Source organism: Zophobas morio, unplaced genomic scaffold (genome assembly GCF_036711695.1).
Source record: "Zophobas morio isolate AGI-343-1 ecotype UQ-CSIRO unplaced genomic scaffold, CSIRO_AGI_Zmor_V1 ptg000041l, whole genome shotgun sequence".
NCBI lineage: Eukaryota > Metazoa > Arthropoda > Insecta > Coleoptera > Tenebrionidae > Zophobas > Zophobas morio.
The window spans coordinates 5,327,825-5,346,268 of record NW_026972146.1 but is presented as its reverse complement, the minus strand read 5'-3'; the positions used below and the strand labels follow the sequence as shown (position 1 = coordinate 5,346,268).

General features: G+C 38.7%; 1 protein-coding gene across 11 annotated transcripts in view; it reads right to left on the bottom strand.

Moving 5' to 3' along the window:
- Nucleotides 1-18,444, bottom strand: part of Ten-a (Tenascin accessory) — a 250,510-nt gene that overhangs the window by 59,474 nt on the left and 172,592 nt on the right. For all 11 annotated transcript variants that reach the window (XM_064071908.1, XM_064071909.1, XM_064071907.1 and 8 more), the window contains one exon: nt 17,604-17,688. In XM_064071908.1, the coding sequence (XP_063927978.1) occupies nt 17,604-17,688 (85 nt within the window). The remainder of the gene's footprint in view (nt 1-17,603; nt 17,689-18,444) is intronic.

The following is an 18,444-nucleotide window of genomic DNA, read 5'->3' as shown; positions in this document are numbered from 1 at the left end:
AATCAAAAACTAAAAAGATTTTACACAGAAAAAGTGAAAAAAGTGAGTGAATTGCAAAAATAGTGAGTCTGTGGAAGCCCTGTAGTATATCCCAGAATTTTTTGTGAATTTTTAGGCAACTTTTTCAAAAGCTCAATTTTTCAACTACCCCTCTCAAGAAAATATTGACCTTTTTTTTTTAAATTACCAAAGTGAATTTTTTTAGGTTTCAACCTTCAGAAGCCATTTTCGGCCTAATGAGTAAGAAGCAAATTGATTAATAATACCTTGTAAATTAGAAAATGTATTCTTTTTATAGCTGATGACCGACAGTGAGCCGGATCCTGAGAGGCCAGATTGTTTGACAAAAATTGGTCCAAAGTTATTTGGACAGAACTTCCCTCGACTCTGAAATACTATAAAACAAAATTATAAAATTTGATTATGCGAATTTTGTTTTTTTTTTGATAAGAACCTTTATAAGTTAAAATAAAAATGTATATAACAGTATTATATTCCCAAATTTTCGAGAAACTCATTCATTAATAAAAATTAGTAATAAATAGACAACAAGTGGTGACGTCATTACGTTCCGTGTCGTTGTTCGTAATTTGGTTTAAGTATTACAATATAGATTTTGAAGAACAAAGTCAACTAGAGTGTCAGGTGCAGAATTCGAACCTGCGCTGCATTATTTTTTCATTTAACTCCGTAAGTGCGCGTCTGACAAAAATTTTATGCGGAGAAACTTTATAGATAATACAGTTATCTACAACTTTTGTTGATAACTTTTCAAAGTAGCATTAATAATAAAAACGAGCAGAAACATGAAAAACCAAGGAACGAAAAAATCTCACAAAAAATAAATTACTTGTTAGCAGTTTTTAGAGCGTTCCGTCATAAACGCTTACTATTTAATATAAATAGAATAAAACGAAATGTAAAATTTTACAGATTTTGAAAATGTTAATCAAATGAAAAAATTATTAAAAATCTTCACGTTTTTCAATAGAATCCATAAAATTAAATCTACTACCGTAGTAGACGTGACGTCACACTTATCACGCATTGGATCACAACTCTCCAAACGGAAAATTCCTTCCCTAATCTCCACCGCGCTCCACCTCCCGATATCAAACTTGTTTTCGATACTTCCCATCTTCAAATAAATTAAACGTCTTGTCTTCACGTGACCATTAAAAAGCGCTTTTTCCTTTCCGCGATTCCTCTGGAAATTCCGGAAGTCTGAATTGATTAGGCCCCAGCTTCGAACCTTTCAAGTTTAATGTAGAGATTCTCGGTTTAATAAGATTTTCATGAGGCTTAGAGACGTCTTTCAGACGTATTCCACTTTCTGGAGAAATGCAGAGCGATGTAATCATAAAACCGGGAAGTAGTAGCGTTTACGAGAACCTCGGAACAGTTATACACAGTGGAGATGTGCCGTTGCAACGATTTAAACCTTCCTCTTCGCTTCTCACCTTTTCGAATAATTACGCATTCTTGTTTAATTGAGAAGGTGGCGTTTGATGGCGGAAGCGGGTCAAAAATAGACGATGTCGGGGAAAGAAATTGAAACTCGAAAGAAACAGGTTTTAGACGAGAAGATAATAATTGACGAAGATTAAAAATGTACGTATAATCCAGCAAATTTACACTTTCGTTGTAAATACGAAGCGCTTTCCTGAGAACACATCCAGCTGTTTTCTGCTATGCATGCACTCCATGGAAACCCATCTTTTTGCGTCAAAAGTGAATACGGCTCCTTCGCTGGTCTCTTTCAAGTGCCTTTAAGCCAGCGTTTTGTTTTTCTTTCCGTTGCGGTGTTGTGCGAGCCGGCATCAAGCACAGTCCATTACCAGCCTGATGGCGTTATCGACCGAAACACGTGTCGAGTGGAAGAATCGGACATAACGCGTGTCGTAGAAACGGCAGGTCGTTTCGACCTGTTTACACGAATCCGTTCTTGTTTGGATTGGCCCGAACGAAAGCAGCATGTTGTGATAAACAACAGGGCGTTGTTTTGAGTAGTCTCGGCCATAATAAACTGTAAATTCGAACGCCACCCCCCAGCAGTTATTATTATAGGTCTAATTGTAACGTAGACGATTCCCATTTAGTCCCTACCCGATATTGTGTGTATGAAGTTCCGGCCTTTCCTTATCTACTCAAAACCATTCAACTCGTTCGAGCGCGCCTATTCAGTCCCGACTCCAGTTAATTAATACGCGGCCAACCGCCACGTACTAATTCCGGGGAATGGAGTCCGGAGTCGGGCCGCTCTTACCTGGAAATTCATAAATCGTCGGCTTCGACCGGCCTGTCGTACACAACTACTGCTAAGTCAAAAATCCGAACGTGGTTTAAGTGAAGACAAACGCGTGGTTTATTATACTGTCAAGTTTGCCCGGACTCGTCGCGTGATTAATTCCGGCATTAATCGAGATTTTTGTTCGAAAAATGACGGCGGGTCAGGTGCGCTCGTTCCGGTTCGCTCCGGGCGTCTTGTGCGGCGCCTTGTCGCGAACCCGGAGGAAGCCGACCGTAACGATGACATTTTTCTAAATGACTACATGAGAATACGGGGATATTTTATGCCGGCCGGCGGTGTGTCGTTACGGCTCCGGGATTCCCCGGCAGCACGCGACAGCCCGCATTTATTTCATGATTTGCCTCTAAATATTTATAACGTTTCTATCCCCGGATATGGCCGCGCTGTCTCGTGATAAACGGCGGCAATCTCGGACGAGCAGAGGAATTTTTGTAATTGCGGCTTCCGGAAGGGCCGAGGTCTCCGGAATTTATTAAAGCCGAGCACGCCTACCGGAGAAATTTTTATGTTGTGCGAGCGACTCCGGAGGATCTAATTCACACGTGCCGGGATAAGAAAGCCCGAATTTAATTGGGGGGTGCACGCACCTTCCGAATGTCGCCGCTGAAATTTTAACGCTTTCAAAAATTCTCTCCGCCGTTTCCTTAAAGATTAATCCTTACATATGTGAGCAAATCCTCGCGAAAATGGCATCGCTCCCTCGTGCCGAACGGCCCTTTTCGCCGTACAGGCTCTCACGTGGCCACATAAAAAAATAACGCGAGAGAACTTTTTATAGAATTGTTGTATTTGTGTAAGTCACAGTGGCAAAATGGATGTGTCTAGTCCCATTGTGTGGCAGCTGAGAACGCGTAGGTCCCACCGGGAATTGAATTCAGGACGATAACGCACTGCTTTGGAGGAATAAACATGCGAAAGGATGACACATGGACCGGTAGCTTTGAGGGAGGGAGCGAAGAAGGTTTCGGCATAAAATTTTAAGGAAAATGAGGTTGAGAGACGGGCGTTTCGCGGGGGCATTGCCTCCTCGAGCAGGGGCACGATGATACTTCTGACACTCCAGAGCCAACCTCCTTGTCCACTCAAAAATCTCGAAAGAAAATCGATATTTCAAAATTACAAAAGAAGACTGTTTTTACAGTTACTAATTCTTAATTATTGCGGAGTATCAATTCGCGTCGAAACTCGTCTCCATCCAGCGTTTCCGTTCATTATTATTCAAAATCACATCTGTTTGAAAGCAGATACTAAAATTATATGGCGTTAAATTATCCGAGCCAGTCATCGGGTTTTTGTTGCGAGCAAAAAGCGGCGTATTCCATTAGTTTATAGTCTGTAATTAGAGAGCGCATGGCCTGTACTTTAGCGCAGATAACTACAAGAGACGCTGTTAACAAGGGCGGTCTATCTACAGATGCTACAGTACTCGACTTAATTTGAATGTTCCATCCGCATGACGTGTAATTCTGAGAAGCCTCCTTTAATGACTAGAAAGGACGACTTACTCTCCAGGGCCTAAATCCTAACACAGACGTCGAGCGAAGACGTCTTCGTCGGGTTTAATAGCTGCGTCGTGCCGCAAATGTTTTAAATTTCTCGGATATTTGCCGAGCCTTGAACAACACAAAAGCCAGGTTTAATATTTTTTCTGGAAAGGACGAGGCAATGCGGCGAACAAGATTGCCGCCGCTGGTGGCTCAAATTCACTTGTTTTTTGGTAATTTACCTTCGGAACGGCGGTTGAGCTTTTAAAGCCCCGTTTTCGCAGTAGGAAAATATTAACACATCGGTTGGTAGCTGAAATTTATCGATGGAGGTGGATTCTGTTAACGGCTTGTACCTCAATTAAGTACGCTATAATTTTGTTAGCCAAATACCACCAAATTTTTTTCTAATAACATAATATTAAATTTAACATGCTCCCTCCCCGGGAATTGATGATGTCATCTTACAATTTTACCGAATTAAGTGTTAAAAGTTAACATGGTCCTCAACTTGTGGTTTATGAATCCGTGTTGAATTTTTATCCTAGACTTCGAGATTTTTTGAAAAAAATCAAAATTTAGATTTCTCAGTTTTTTTCGTTATTTGTGTTTTAACATTTTTCAGTTTTTTTTATTTCAATTTTTTGACTTTTCAATTTTCAGTTTTTGGATTTCTCGGTAGTTTCATTTTTTAATTTCTCAATTATCCGATGTTTCGGTTTTCCGATTTTACAATTGTCGGATTCTTCAATTTTTCGATGTTGCAGTTTTGGAATTTTAAAATTTCTCGAAATTTCAGTTTTGAGATTTTTCAATCTTTCGATTTTTTGATGATTCGATTTCTTGATTTTTCAATATTTCGATATTTTAGTTTTCCAATTTTTAAAATTTTAGATTTATCGATCTCTCGATTTATTTTTAGTTACAAACTTTTCAATTTTTCAATTGTGGTTATTTAGATTTCTCAATTTTTCGACTTCGATTTTTTAATTTCTCGATCTTTTGATGTTTCGTTTCTCGATGTTTTAGTTCTGTTATTTTAAATTTTCAATTTTAAGATTTTCTGATTTTTCAATTTTTTGATTGTTTGAGATTTCGACATTTCAACTTTTTTTGATATTAAATTTTTCAATTCAACTTCTCATTTTTTTCCATTTTGGGCGATTTTGATATCTCAATTTTTTGTTTTGACTTCTCGACTTTTGGATTTCTTAGTCTTCGTTTCTTGATGTTTCAGTTTTTCGATATTTCTATTTTTTAATTTTTTGATTTTACAGCTTGTTGATGTTCCAATTTCTCGATCTTTAGATCTATCGAACTCTCGATTTTAGATTTTTGGGTTTTTTGATTTTTCAGTTTTTCGATTTTAAATTTTTTCCATTTTTTGTTTTCCGTTTTTTTAATTTATTGATTTCTCGAGATTTCGATTTTTCAACTTTTTTTGACATTAAATTTTTCAATTTTTAACTTTTCGTTTTTTCCATTTTGGGTTATTTTGATTTCTCAATTTTTCAACTTCGAGACTTTTCGATTTGTCGACTTCTTAGTCTTTTCATGTTTTGTTTCTCAATGTTTTTCGAATTTTTGATTTTTAAAGTTTTTGATTTTTCGATATCTCGATTTATCGAGATTTCGATGTTTCGATTTCTCAATTTTTGAATTTTTCGATTTATTGATGTTTCAGTTTGTTGATGTTCCGATTTCTCGATCTTCAGATCTATCGAATTCTGGATTTTAGATTTTTGTGTCTAGATTTTTCAGTTTTTTGCTTTTAAAAGGACGAAAAAGAACGAAAAAGACGAAAAATCACGAAAAGGACAAAAAAGGACGAAAAGGACCAAGAAGGACGAAAAAGACGAAAAATTACGAATAGGACGAAAAAGGACGAAGAGGACAAAAAAGGGCGAAATAGGATGAAAAGGACGAAAAGGACGAGAATGACGAAAAGGACGAAAAAGAATGAGGACGAGAACGACGAAAAATAACGAAAAAGGACGAAAAGACAAAAAATTACGAAAAGGACGAAAAAGGACGTGGTCGAAAAAGATGAAAAGGAGGAAAAAGGACGAAAAGTACGAAAAATTACGAAAAGGGCGACGTTTCTATCTTTCAGTTTTTCGAATTTTTAAATTTCAGATTTCTGGATGTTTGAATTTTTAAAATTTTCTATTTTTCGATTTCTCGATTTATCGAGATTTCGATGTTTCGATTTTTCGATTATTCAATTTCTACTATTTTTCGATTTTTCAGTTTTGGGCTATTTCGATTTTTCAATTTTCCGACTTCGATTTCTTAATTTCTCGATCTTTTGATGCTACGTTTCTCGATGTTTCTGTTCTTCGATATTTTTATTTTTCAATTTTTCAAATTTTTAAGTTTTACACTTTTCGATTTTACGATTTTTTTATTCGATTTTTAAAAATTTTCAACATTTCAAATTTGGAAATTTTCAATTTTCTGATTGCTCGATCTTTTGATTTTTCGAGTTTTCGGATTTCGATTACTCGATTGTTCAATTTCTCGATATTTCGCTTTATTAGTTTTTTGTACATTTTCCAATAGGTTGTCTGCTTTAAATATACTTCATAATGTCCGCACTTGTACTGTTGTACTGTACAATTTTTTTTGAATAGTCTGATCAGATTTGTAAAAATAACATGGAACCAAACAGACCAATTTAGATGAGTTTAGATAACTTGTTAGGTAATGCAGAATCAGTAGAATGTTCGACAATTGCATTACTTAGTCTTGGCAAGACGACTTGCCTGAATGGCGATCTTTAATTTGTAAATCACCACCTCGCTAAAAGTGACGAAACCGAACAAGTAAAAACAGTTCCCTGAAGTATAGTTTTTCCCCCCGACCCCGGTATTCCTTAGCGAAAAATCCCGAATAAAGCATACAACACATTTCCCTCCGAGACGCTCCTCGCCTGGATGTAGTTGTCTGCAAAGTGCCATAAGTCACCTCGCTAAATGCCCCATCTCCCTCGAAAATCGATTTCGGCGTCGAAAAATCCGCCCTTCCCGCGAGTTCGCAACTTGAAAATCACTTTCGTTTCAGGCAACCTCATGAAAGTTCAATTAATGACTGAAACTTGTACAAAGCTCCCCGAAATTCTGTAACAAGATATGAAGCAACTCGCTGAAATTCTTTCAGGTACGGCTTTCCAGCATCCCAGATTAATTGCTTTAAAATTGATTCCTCAAAGGGGCGCCACTTCCTCCCATGGTCAGACCGTCTTTTCCCTCCACCTGAGCGCCGCGCCTCCTCCGTCTCTCTCTTGCGGAGGAGCTTTTATGCGCCGCTGCAGATGCAGCACCCCTCGGAGGGTAATCGAACAAGTTAATTACGGCCGGTGATCATCGAGGCAGCACGCATGAGACAATGACAATGCCGCTGATGAGGCGTATTGTCGGAGCCGGCGGACCGTTCATGTGTTACCTCTCGGTATCGATCTCCGGCGAGGAGCACACGTGACTGCCAGAATTGCCGCAATTAAAACTTTTCACTCCGGCATAATTGAATCATCGCGCAACGCGAAACTCTCATCAGGGTCGTCATTTTTCGAACGAAAGTATCCCCAGAACCAGAACATTAGTAAATCGATTCAATTGTATTTTCGCCGCTTTTTTCGTAAAACAAAACAATTTCGGTATCGCAGTGTGCGGCGCCGGATGTCCGCAACCAACAATGCGGGTCGTGCGCTACGTGCACTCCGCGAATTAAAACATCGCGCACGGCTTCACAATTAAATCAGCACCGGTTCAAAACTCGTCAATCATTCTTTCTTATAATCAGTGTCGTCTTCACATGTCGGAGCGTTCGACAGGAGTTGCCAGGTAACGGGACGCTGGGGATCGTCACATGCGGTCGTCATGGCGACGACGCCACTTTAATACGCGTCCTAGCCGAATTCGAACCGAATTAGGGGTCATCGCGTGATCTGATTTGAATTTGACGCGGGGGACCAAAAACTCGACTTTTGTTTACTCGGAGTATCAATGGCGAGCTGAAGGGATAGCCGGGAGGAGCGAGTGGACGGTTCGAGATCTCCAATTATTCGGGAAATCCCCGACAAATAAAAGCGGGATTTGGAATGGGCTCGAATCGAAGTTGAGACAAATCACGGCTGGAAGGGCAAGGTCACGGAAGGGACGAAGCGAAAACGAGCTTTGTTTTTGTTGATTTAAAATGGAGCATGGGCCGGTTAACTATTCGCCGGAAGGTAAAAGGGACGGGGCGCTCGGAGGCCACCTTGTCAACCCCGAATTGAAAATTTATCTGATTTACTGTAATGTTTTACATGTTTTCAAAGCTGTATTGTTACATTATTGTTACATGCTAAATACATTTCTTTATAGATTTCAATCTCCACGAGGTATTTTGAGCATTATTTCATGGATAACTCCAGAATCATCCATTGAAATATGGCAATTTTAACGATTTTTGACAAAAAAAATGCTTTTCAAACCAAATATTCCTAAAATTTTGACACGGAATCATAAACACGCTATATTTTTAGAATCAGAAAGTCTAAATCTATATCCCAGAATTGTTTGTGAATTTTTAAGCAACTTTTTCAAAAGTAAAATTTTTCAATACCCTCCCCTTAAAAAAAATTTGGCCATTTTTCGACAACCTTCGAAATTCAACTATGTTCCTCAATTTTCAAATGTTAATGTTACGAACTGTCGTAAATCGAGAATTGTCAAGGATTTATGTAGTGTCGTACAGGTTACACAAGTTAATTCTGTTAAAAACAGCAATGGTAGATTGCTTGATTTAGTTCTCTCTAGCCACGACACTAATGCAGTAGTGTTCCAGTGTTTACCTGCGTTAGTACGTGAAGATCCTCATCATCCGGCTCTTCATATACATTTTTCAATCACGTCAGCTGATTTTTCACCTTTTCCTGTATCAACAAATAGACGTTATAACTTTCGACGTGCCAACCTTGTTCGTTTATATAAGGATATTTTTGAATCGGATTGGTCCTTCCTTGATAATCTGGAAGATATTAACTTTGCAGTTGAACAATTTTATTCTCATTTGTACAACTTAATGAATGTTTCTGTGCCCTTTGTTGGTGTTTATTCATCTAAATTTCCTCCTTGGGTATCTTCTAACATTCAACAATATATTAAACTAAAAGCCTATTACAGGAAGAAATGGATAAAAACAAAAGATTGTCGACACTACAATGAATTCAAACGATTAAGATCTCTTGTAAAAAATCTTTTAACAAACTCTTATAATGAATATCTCGATCGTATGCAAAAGGAAATTAAGTCTAATCCTGCTTCTTTATGGAAATTCTTACATTCCAAGAACGGTACTTCTAGGATTCCTAGTCAGTTATCTGATGATGATGGAACGCTTTATTCAGACCCCAAGGAAATAGTTGATGCATTTGCTAGAACGTTTGCTAGTGTATTTAGTAAAACTAACAATACCTCCCTTGCTGGGCTGTTGACGTCTGCTTTGAATAACAATTGTTTCTCAATTTCATCTGTAACTCCTGAGATGTTGTCAGCTGTAATGGCGAAACTACCCAATAAGCATACTAGTGGAGATGATTTGATTCCCAGTTTTCTGATACGGGATTGCAGAACTGTGCTTGCTAAACCTTTGTCTGTACTAATAAACCTTGCGCTTAAGACTAGTACTTTTCCGAATCGCTGGAAAACGGCTAGAATTAGTCCAGTTTTTAAAAAAGGTGATTCTTCATTTCTAGGAAACTATAGACCTATATCTATATTAAGTAATTTTGGAAAAATTTTTGAGATTGTACTCTATGATGTTATTTATGATAACACTCGTTCATTTATTAGTACGGGGCAACATGGCTTTAGAACTGGAAGATCTACAGTGACGAATCTTGCTGTTCTGCAACAGGATCTTAGCGAATCACTTGATAAACGGGAGCAGGTTGATGTAATTTACACGGATTTTTCCCGTGCTTTTGATGTTATTCCACATGACATTCTTTTACTGAAACTGAATAGATATGGAATTTCATCAACTCTACTGAAGCTAATTGAATCCTATCTAACCAATCGCACCAACTATGTTTTTTATAATGGTTTCTCATCTTTTCTCTTCACCTCTACTTCTGGGGTTCCACAAGGTTCTCATCTTGGTCCCCTGTTTTTTAATTTGTTTGTTAATGACTTGCTTGAATCTTTAAACTGCTGTTTCTTAGCTTATGCTGATGATCTGAAAATTTATTCCATAATATCAAGTCTTTATGATGCTGAGCTTTTACAAGGTGAACTTACGAAAATCGTTGAGTGGTGCTATCTACATAGACTTATTATTAATAGTACTAAATGTTGCTACATTTCATTTTGTCGAAAACTTCATATCATTGATTTTTCTTATTCAATAGGAGGTACACTGTTAGAACGAAAAACATCAATTAAAGATCTTGGAGTTACTTTTGATAGCTGTTTGACTTTTGATATTCATGTTACCAATATTTGCAATGCTGCAAATAAATCTTTGGGGTTTGTCATGAGAACGTCAAAATTTTTCAACAATATAGATGTGATTAAATCCCTCTTTTTTGCATATGTTCTACCTAAATTAGAGTATGCGTCATTAGTATGGTATCCCATATACATGTGTCAGCACATGCTTCTTGACAAAGTATACAGGAAATTTTTGAAGTTTCTTTCATTCAAAATTAGTGGTAATTATCCGGCCAGAGGTGTTGAGATGGAAAGTCTTCTCCAACGACACAAGGTGTTCTCTTTGTCGATTCGAAGGGATCTACATGCGGCTAACTTCTTGTGTAAGCTTATTCATAACAAAATTGATTGTCCTGATTTATTATCACAGGTTAGATTTAATGTTCCTCGGCCAGCATCGAGATATATCAACACCTTTCACATCTCTGCTGCTCGAACTAATCTCCTTTGTCGTTCGCCAATTACCACGATGTGTCGATGTGCTGACCGATATGTGGCTGATATTTTTTATTTAAATTAGTTATACTCGGAATTATGTTTATATTATTATTATTATAATTTTTTTTTTTTTTATTAATATTATTATTCTGGTATTGATTATAATATGTACATATTTATTTAGATTTGTCCTATTATTAGGGAAACCTGTTGGACAATAAAACTATTATTATTATTATTATTATTATTATTATTAAATCTATTTTCTTGTACATTTCGACCTTTACACGTCTCATTCGGCATCATTTCTTCGATAACTCCTATCATTTTTCCAGAATCGTCTATTGAATTATGGCAATTTTAAGAATTTTTGAAAAAAATTGCATTTCGAACCGAATATTTCTAAAATCTTGACTCGGAACCATAAACACCCTATATTTTTGGAATCAGCGCGTCGGAATCTATATCTAGAACGAATGCAGGCAACAAAAGTAACCTTTTTTAATACAATAAAAAAACTAGGATCCCTCAAAATCTTTCCAAAATCTCTAGAAAATTAAACAGAAGGAGGTGTGAAGAGAAAAAAAAAACAAAATTAAAAGTCCTAAAATTTTTCATTTCTTGCAAAAACAAAACACAAGGAGCTCCCAAGATCTGTTCAAATATTTTAAAAACAAAACGAGAACCCTAAATATTATTTTATATTGTGAAAAAAAAAACTAGTGGCTCTCAGATACTGAACTCCATTAAAAACAAAACCCAAAGAGCCCTCCAAGCCTATCCAAAATTTTTCGAAAATTAAACACAGCAAGTTCTGAAAATTACTTCATATTCTTAAAAAAACACTAGAGGCCCTAAGATTTTTGAACAAAAACAAAACGCAAAGGGTCTCAAGAGCTTTCCAAATTCTTTTGAAAACAAAACAGGATTATCCCTAAGATATTGTCAAATTTTTTTAAAAACGAAACAGCACGACCCTCAAGATCTTTACAATTTTTTTCAAAATCAAAATAAAAGGAGCCCCTGAAATCTTTTCAGATTCTTCCGAAGACAAAACAAAAGGAATCCTAAAGTGTAGTCCATAGTCTTAAAAAAAAAACTAGACGGCTTAATATTTTTCAACAGTTCCATAAACAAAACACCAGTAGCCTCCAAGATCTTTTCAAATTCTTAAAAAAAAACTATAGGCCTTAAAGTTTTGAACTTTTTCAAAAACAAAGCACAAGGAGCTCTCAAGCTCGTGTCAAATTTGTTCAAAAAGGAACCCGAGGCGCAGCCGAGGGTTACAAACATACTCGAAAATTTGAAACTTATGTTTATAGAGCTCTCTGGTGCATTTTGGATAAAACCAATTAAGACACTAATAATAATAGAAAAAATCTTTGGATGACAATGCATTTGTCTTGTTTGACTAAATCAAAATTATATACACAACATCGTGCTGTGTTCCACCTATTCACAAGAACGACATCTGCCATCCCTCAAACATCCCCATAACACGCGTTTCGCCCCAACCACTAAAAATTTTAGCAAGGACTACCTCCAAAGTACATATTAGTTACCTTGATACCCTCACGTGTACAAAATAACGCGGCCGCCACCCGTTAAAACCTTTTATTTACGACTAGATAATCTAATCGCGGGCATTTGCCCCTGTCGCGCTACCCAACGCACAAGGGTGCGTTTCGTTCCTCTTCTTCCAACAATTTTTTTAACCTCCTTGTCGTGACTGCCGGCAGTCTCCCAAATTAATTAGAACGATTAAGATCTCCAGACACGTTACAAACTTTATGCACCCATTAAATATAAATTTTGTGTTATGCTGGTCGAGCATTTATCACTCATCTGTCTGGATTGACTGATCGCCGAGACCTCTTGTTTGTAATTTGCGTCTGTGATTCGTATATACCAGCACCCTCCTGTTTATTACACACTGCGCACAAATTACAGGACATAAAATAATACAGAAAGACGACATTCGAACGTCGTTCTATTAAACTCCGGCAGATTTGTTTGGCAGTCTATTTCGAGAGACATAACATTGAAATTTTAAACAAACCGACGCCGGTGGCTACCTACGTTCGATGGATGTTTTGCGGTCCGGGAATTTTGCTTTTCAATTCGATTTGTCCAAATTCGTGGGTTGATTAAACGCGGCGTGGGCAAGTTGCCACCTGTCACGTGATTTTTTTCTATAAGAATAAATTAAATTATCGGCTCCGGTTTAAATGGGTTTATAATTGAGTTAAATTATGGAAGTCGTAAAATATAGAGCTGGTTTATAACAGGTGGGTTTTTGATGGCAGTTTTGCCACATGGAATTATGGAATGCATTAGCGGCGCTGCGACAACGGTTGTAAAAATAGCAATCAAGGATTTCCGGACGTTCGTTATCAATCGACAAAATGGACACTAAAATGACAACTTTTGACGAACTATAATTAAAATAGACAACGTTTGAAAGAACTTGTCGTTGGTGTCTTCACAAATGGCGCAGTCGGTAGGATTCGAACGGACAAAAAATTTAAAGCGAAACTCACCCTCTGCCCGTCCGATCGCAGTCTGTCGCGTTCGATTCCGTCATCCCCGTCAGACGAAGCCATCTATGATCTAACATGTGTGCCGAAATACCAATATGTGTTCCATGCAAACAATCCGCGCTGAGCTCATCGTTTTGAGGTCTCGCTCCGACTCGAACTTGCCAACAATTTCACAATTTTGCGAACAATATCGCAAACTACATTAATCCAGCCGGTTTCGTACCTTGTAAAACTCCTCGTCTACAATTAAGTTATTAACCAGACGAACGGGATTAATTAGACGAGTTATGATGGAGTCAAGAGCCGCAGTCGAGTGCCGTCTTCCTCTGTACGTTTTTTTCTATCGACGGAGCTTTTATTATGCGGCGTGTACGTTGACAAGTGGTTGAAACTGACATCAAAACCGAAATCTGTGTACTTTATCTTGTAGCGCGAGACAAACAAATGTATAAGTTACTTTGAGTTTGTTTGATTGCTACGTGAGAACAAACTTTGCCAACAAAGAGCTGTGTGCATGGAACCCACAAACATAGTCCGGAGCTCCGGAAACTCCATCTGCTTAGCTTCATTAATAAATGAGAGAGGGCAAATTGCTTTCATTTAAGAACAGCACACCGCAAAATAAATTACATTAATAGATAATCTCCGGCGTGGCGGAGATAAGACGAGACGTTCGGTAAATTTTGACGCGGATTTTGGAACTTCCAAAATGGCTGACCGGAAATATGTTAAACCGAGGACGCTCTCAACCGAACCTGTTTCTTGCTAAATTAGTTCGTTTTTCTCTCATTTTTTGGAAATGTCAATTTAATAGACGAATTATTGTTATTTTAATTTTACAAGGCTTTTGTTTGACATGCACAAAGGAAAACGTCAACTGCTATACATTTATACACAGAATTCAACTGTAGCGTGTTAAAGTAATCAGCAACCTTTAGACCTTATCAACAGAGCGATGTAGTAATTAATATTGTGAGCTTTAATCTTGACAGAAGTCATTTTTTGACTGCGTTCTGGGATAGTGCTGACAATTAGCAATTAATTATTTTGAGCGTTTTATCTTTGGGGCTTTGTATAATAGGTTAAGGATATAGCGTGTGATCGAAAAAAGGAGTTACGGCTGGCTATGTTTATAATTCTTAGTTGACACTTTGTCCTACGAATGTCATAACATTTAAAAGCAATTTACATATTTCTTTATTTATTCTGCGACATTTCTTTGTTATTTAAATTTGCTTTCGCATGAATTAAATTTGTTGAAGACATTCAGCGTGCAGAGAAAAACATAAGTATATAAATTTTGTTCATCGTTCGGGTGATACTGCGTCCGTTGTATATTTGCATTCACGAGACATCGTTTACCGCGTCCGCTTATATTTCGACGTTCTGGGTTATTTAACGCCAATTTAACAGCAAACATTCACTCCACACTGAATCGCTCCACTTTTGAAAATCTCCCGTGGCCGCGATTAACTCGAACCGGTGTAACCGCGACTAAAACCGTGTACTTAATCAAATATTCATGTGAGCGATAGTGGCGCCCATCAATAATCATTACAAGAACACGATAGAGCATGTCGGTGTAATTCACGTGTGAGGTTAGGTATTTTTAATGCGATTTTAACATTGAAATGGACTTTGTGCGTGATAGGCGGCAGTAACCGTGAGAACGGGCCGGTGCACCGGCCAGACATCGTGGAGGGGGCAGAATAGAAGGGGTGGAGGCGCCGCCGTGAACACATCCCACATTCCGGATGGGGCACGTGGCCCCCCGGTCTCATTAACCCATGATTAAAAACAAAGGCGGCCGTTACGGCACCGGCGGGTCTCTTTAGCTTGCGGGACACGAAGGGGGAGAAAAAACAAACGCGCAGACGGTGAGACGGCACGACAGGAGATAGGATCGGGGCTGGAAATGCACCTGGACGCGGGGGCGGGAGGATAACTGTTGATTGGGAAGGGGAGGAAGTTGGAGATTGATTAAGCCGTGAATTCAATTAGAAGTAGCGTAAATTTTATTGGGTTACTTTAGATGGTGCAGCTGTCAGGGGTAATGTGGTTGTCGCGAAAAAGTGCGAAAGTGGCGCAGCAACTTGGATATCAGTTAGAAAATCATCATAATTCGCTTGATGTTATTCACAATACATTTTAGCGTCCGTGTGCAACAATTTCCAATTTAACTAACATTTTGCGATTTTTTTCCCTCGTTGTTTGTATTAAAATCTGGCCGTAAATTTGGCGTTTAATCCCGACCCCGTCGATTTTCGATCTGTGTCATGTGCGTCGCATTAGAGCGCTTAAATTGGAGCCAGGTTGAGCCGTCTTGAAAAAGTGCCAGTAAATAAATTTCACACCACGCTTAATTGAGTGTCTTGTCCGCGCCATCCTCCTTTTCCTTTCTTTTGAAGTCCGGCAATCTTCTTTCTACCAATTAAAAAATGAAATCCCCTCGCATAAATCACGGAAACCCTCACATAAATATGCGTCCCGATGACACGTGAATTTATCGTCGGGATAAATTACGCAATCGCGACGAGATAAAAACGCGCGCCGATCCCAAACACGTTAATTTCGTATCAATTTTCCGTTTTCTTCCCGAGGAAATTGTTTCGACTTTTCTTGACGGATAGCCGGGCGGCTGGCCTTTGACCCGGCAACTTCCTCGGAAACGAATGTGTGGGCTTCTGGAGATTTTTGTAGGCACTTTATTAGGCTGTCAGCGGCGGAGATAATAGTAATTTATTTTTAAGTGTCCAAACAAATAATCGTCGCGGCTGTCGTTGCCGGCAATCAGTCATTGATCTCGACGTTTTCCACGGGAAATTTTTAAAACCGTCGCGCGTCACGCGATCTTGTGCCACGATTACATGAATTAACCAGAAGCAGGTGCCAAGTGGAGGCGGCTCGTTACCTTTGGCTTATTGAAAAATTAAAACGCCCTCGTTGTGAAATGAAGTGCCTAGGAAAGTGCGAGAAAAACTGCTTTAATAATAATTTCATTAATTTGCTTTTTAAAAAGAAAGTACGACGTGACTCCTGCAGCCGGGGAAAAACGGCTCCTTACGTGCTTTCTGCTCTAGATGGAACGAGATTAATATTTACAGTGGGTATAAGTGCACTCTCTTATCTATTTGCGAGACATTTCCAATGGATTTTTGCGCAAAGGAGACACTGCCAGGGAAGTCTGTTTTAATATAAACGAAGCGAGTTTTAGACGGAACGGAAATCCAAATGAAATAAAACGCTGAAATAATCCTCATTATTAAAATCCTGAAAAACATCACTCCGGCTTGGGTTACAAACAAACACGCACCAGAAATCACGAAACGAACGAGAAAAATGGTCCTTCGGAATCAAAGTGTCGCTTTTACGGTGGCTTTCACTCAAAAAATTACAAGTTATAATACTGTGTTGTACTAGTTTTTTTGTAACCTTTTAACCCCATTACAGTTTGTTATTAGGAATAATCCACTAATTCCAAAATTAATTAGTAGTATGACAAGTACAAGACAAAAAATTATTCGTAACGTTCGATCATATTAGGAGTGTTTTATTTAACGTTTACGTGCTCTGCCTTTAACACAAGACCTTTTAAAACCCATCGATTTCCTCGCAGAAATTTAAGTTCAAGAACTCGCAGTATCGAACCGACACTAACAGAGTGTTTCCGTTTCGACTCGCATCCTTCCCCAATTAAGTCCTAAAATTGAAACATTGATAAAGCCTCAAACGCAACGTGCCAGTAATTGGTGATGCCCTTACTAAACAAACTGTCTAAAAGCCCCTTCCCGAGTCTACTCTCCTCCCATCAGTTCCTATCGCAAAGCACGTAATACTCTTAATTGAACCAGCTCATAACCAGCAAAGCCTCCGCTATCACATCCTCTTTTTATCGCACTCCCATCCAAAAATACCCGAATGATTAACCATCTCGGCCATCGAAAAAAGGCGCCGATTAATCACTCCTCGCATCTGGTCCCAATTAAACTGAAATGATTTCGTTTCCGACCAGGGCCGGATTCGGCTCCACAACCAACCCAAACCCCATTCTAGCCTGTTTATCACTATCAACATCATTACTATTATCATTATTATTATTATTATCAGGAAAAAAACTAAATTGGATGGGTATGACCGTTTAAAATCAACTAGAAAAAATCACTTTCGGGTTTCGAGGCCGGCCCGGCCCTGCCCGTGCCGGAAAAAGCCCTCTCTCGGGACCGGCGAGTACCGACTATTTGCGTTCCAATTCTGAAGAGCAAACACAGCCGCCCGTAAATAAACACGTGTCGTTATAAAACATTAACATGACGATTAATCATTCACGCCGTGAATATTCATGCTGCTTCGGACTTACCTGTGCTGGGGGGCGGCGCCGGCCGCCGCCATCGGGGACCTGGCGGGGTAGCTGGGGGCGCGCGGGCTGCCGCTGAGCACGTACTCTGGAACAACACGCTCTGTCAACAGGAGAAACGGGTTGGACTCTTGCAGCGACTCAAGTCAAACAACTAGGATTAATAATAACCCGCTCGGGCGATGAACAAACAATAAAATGTAAATACGCATCGGAATTGGGGATTAATTGCATTCGCGGAGGGGTGGCGAGGTAGGCGAGAGAAGTGAGCAAAGGTGCGACGCAGGGAGGCGTTCGGCGACCCTGGCTGTTTGCAGATAGGTATTTACGGGGTGCGGTGGATGCGGCGAAGGGTGGCGGTTAGACGATTAATGGAAAGACGGTCCTGGATTATGAGGTCCTCGGGTGTGTATAAAGCTTTCGAAGAGGCGGAAAGCTTAGGAAGGTGGTGGGGGTGGGGAATTACGTGAGTATTTTATGCATACAATATATCGTCAAAGCGATCTGAAACTATTCAGCGTGTTTGGTTGATGTGGTAAACGATACAGTTTTCGAACCACTATTTCCCACGCACTTTCAAATGGAGATAAATTCGGTAGTAAACCATACAGTTACTAATTTTCGGCTTAAAAAACACAAACTTTATTATGTAATTTACCCAACATTTATATCAAAAAATTGTAAAATGACGTCATCAGAAATAAACAATTTTTGACGCGTGCTTTTAGGCAAGTTAACTTAACGTTTTTACACTGTTATTGCTGTAATTTATAAGCTCAACTGTGCATCACTGACTACTTAACATTAATCTCTACGAAGTAAATTCTGAGGAAAGAGCAAGAAG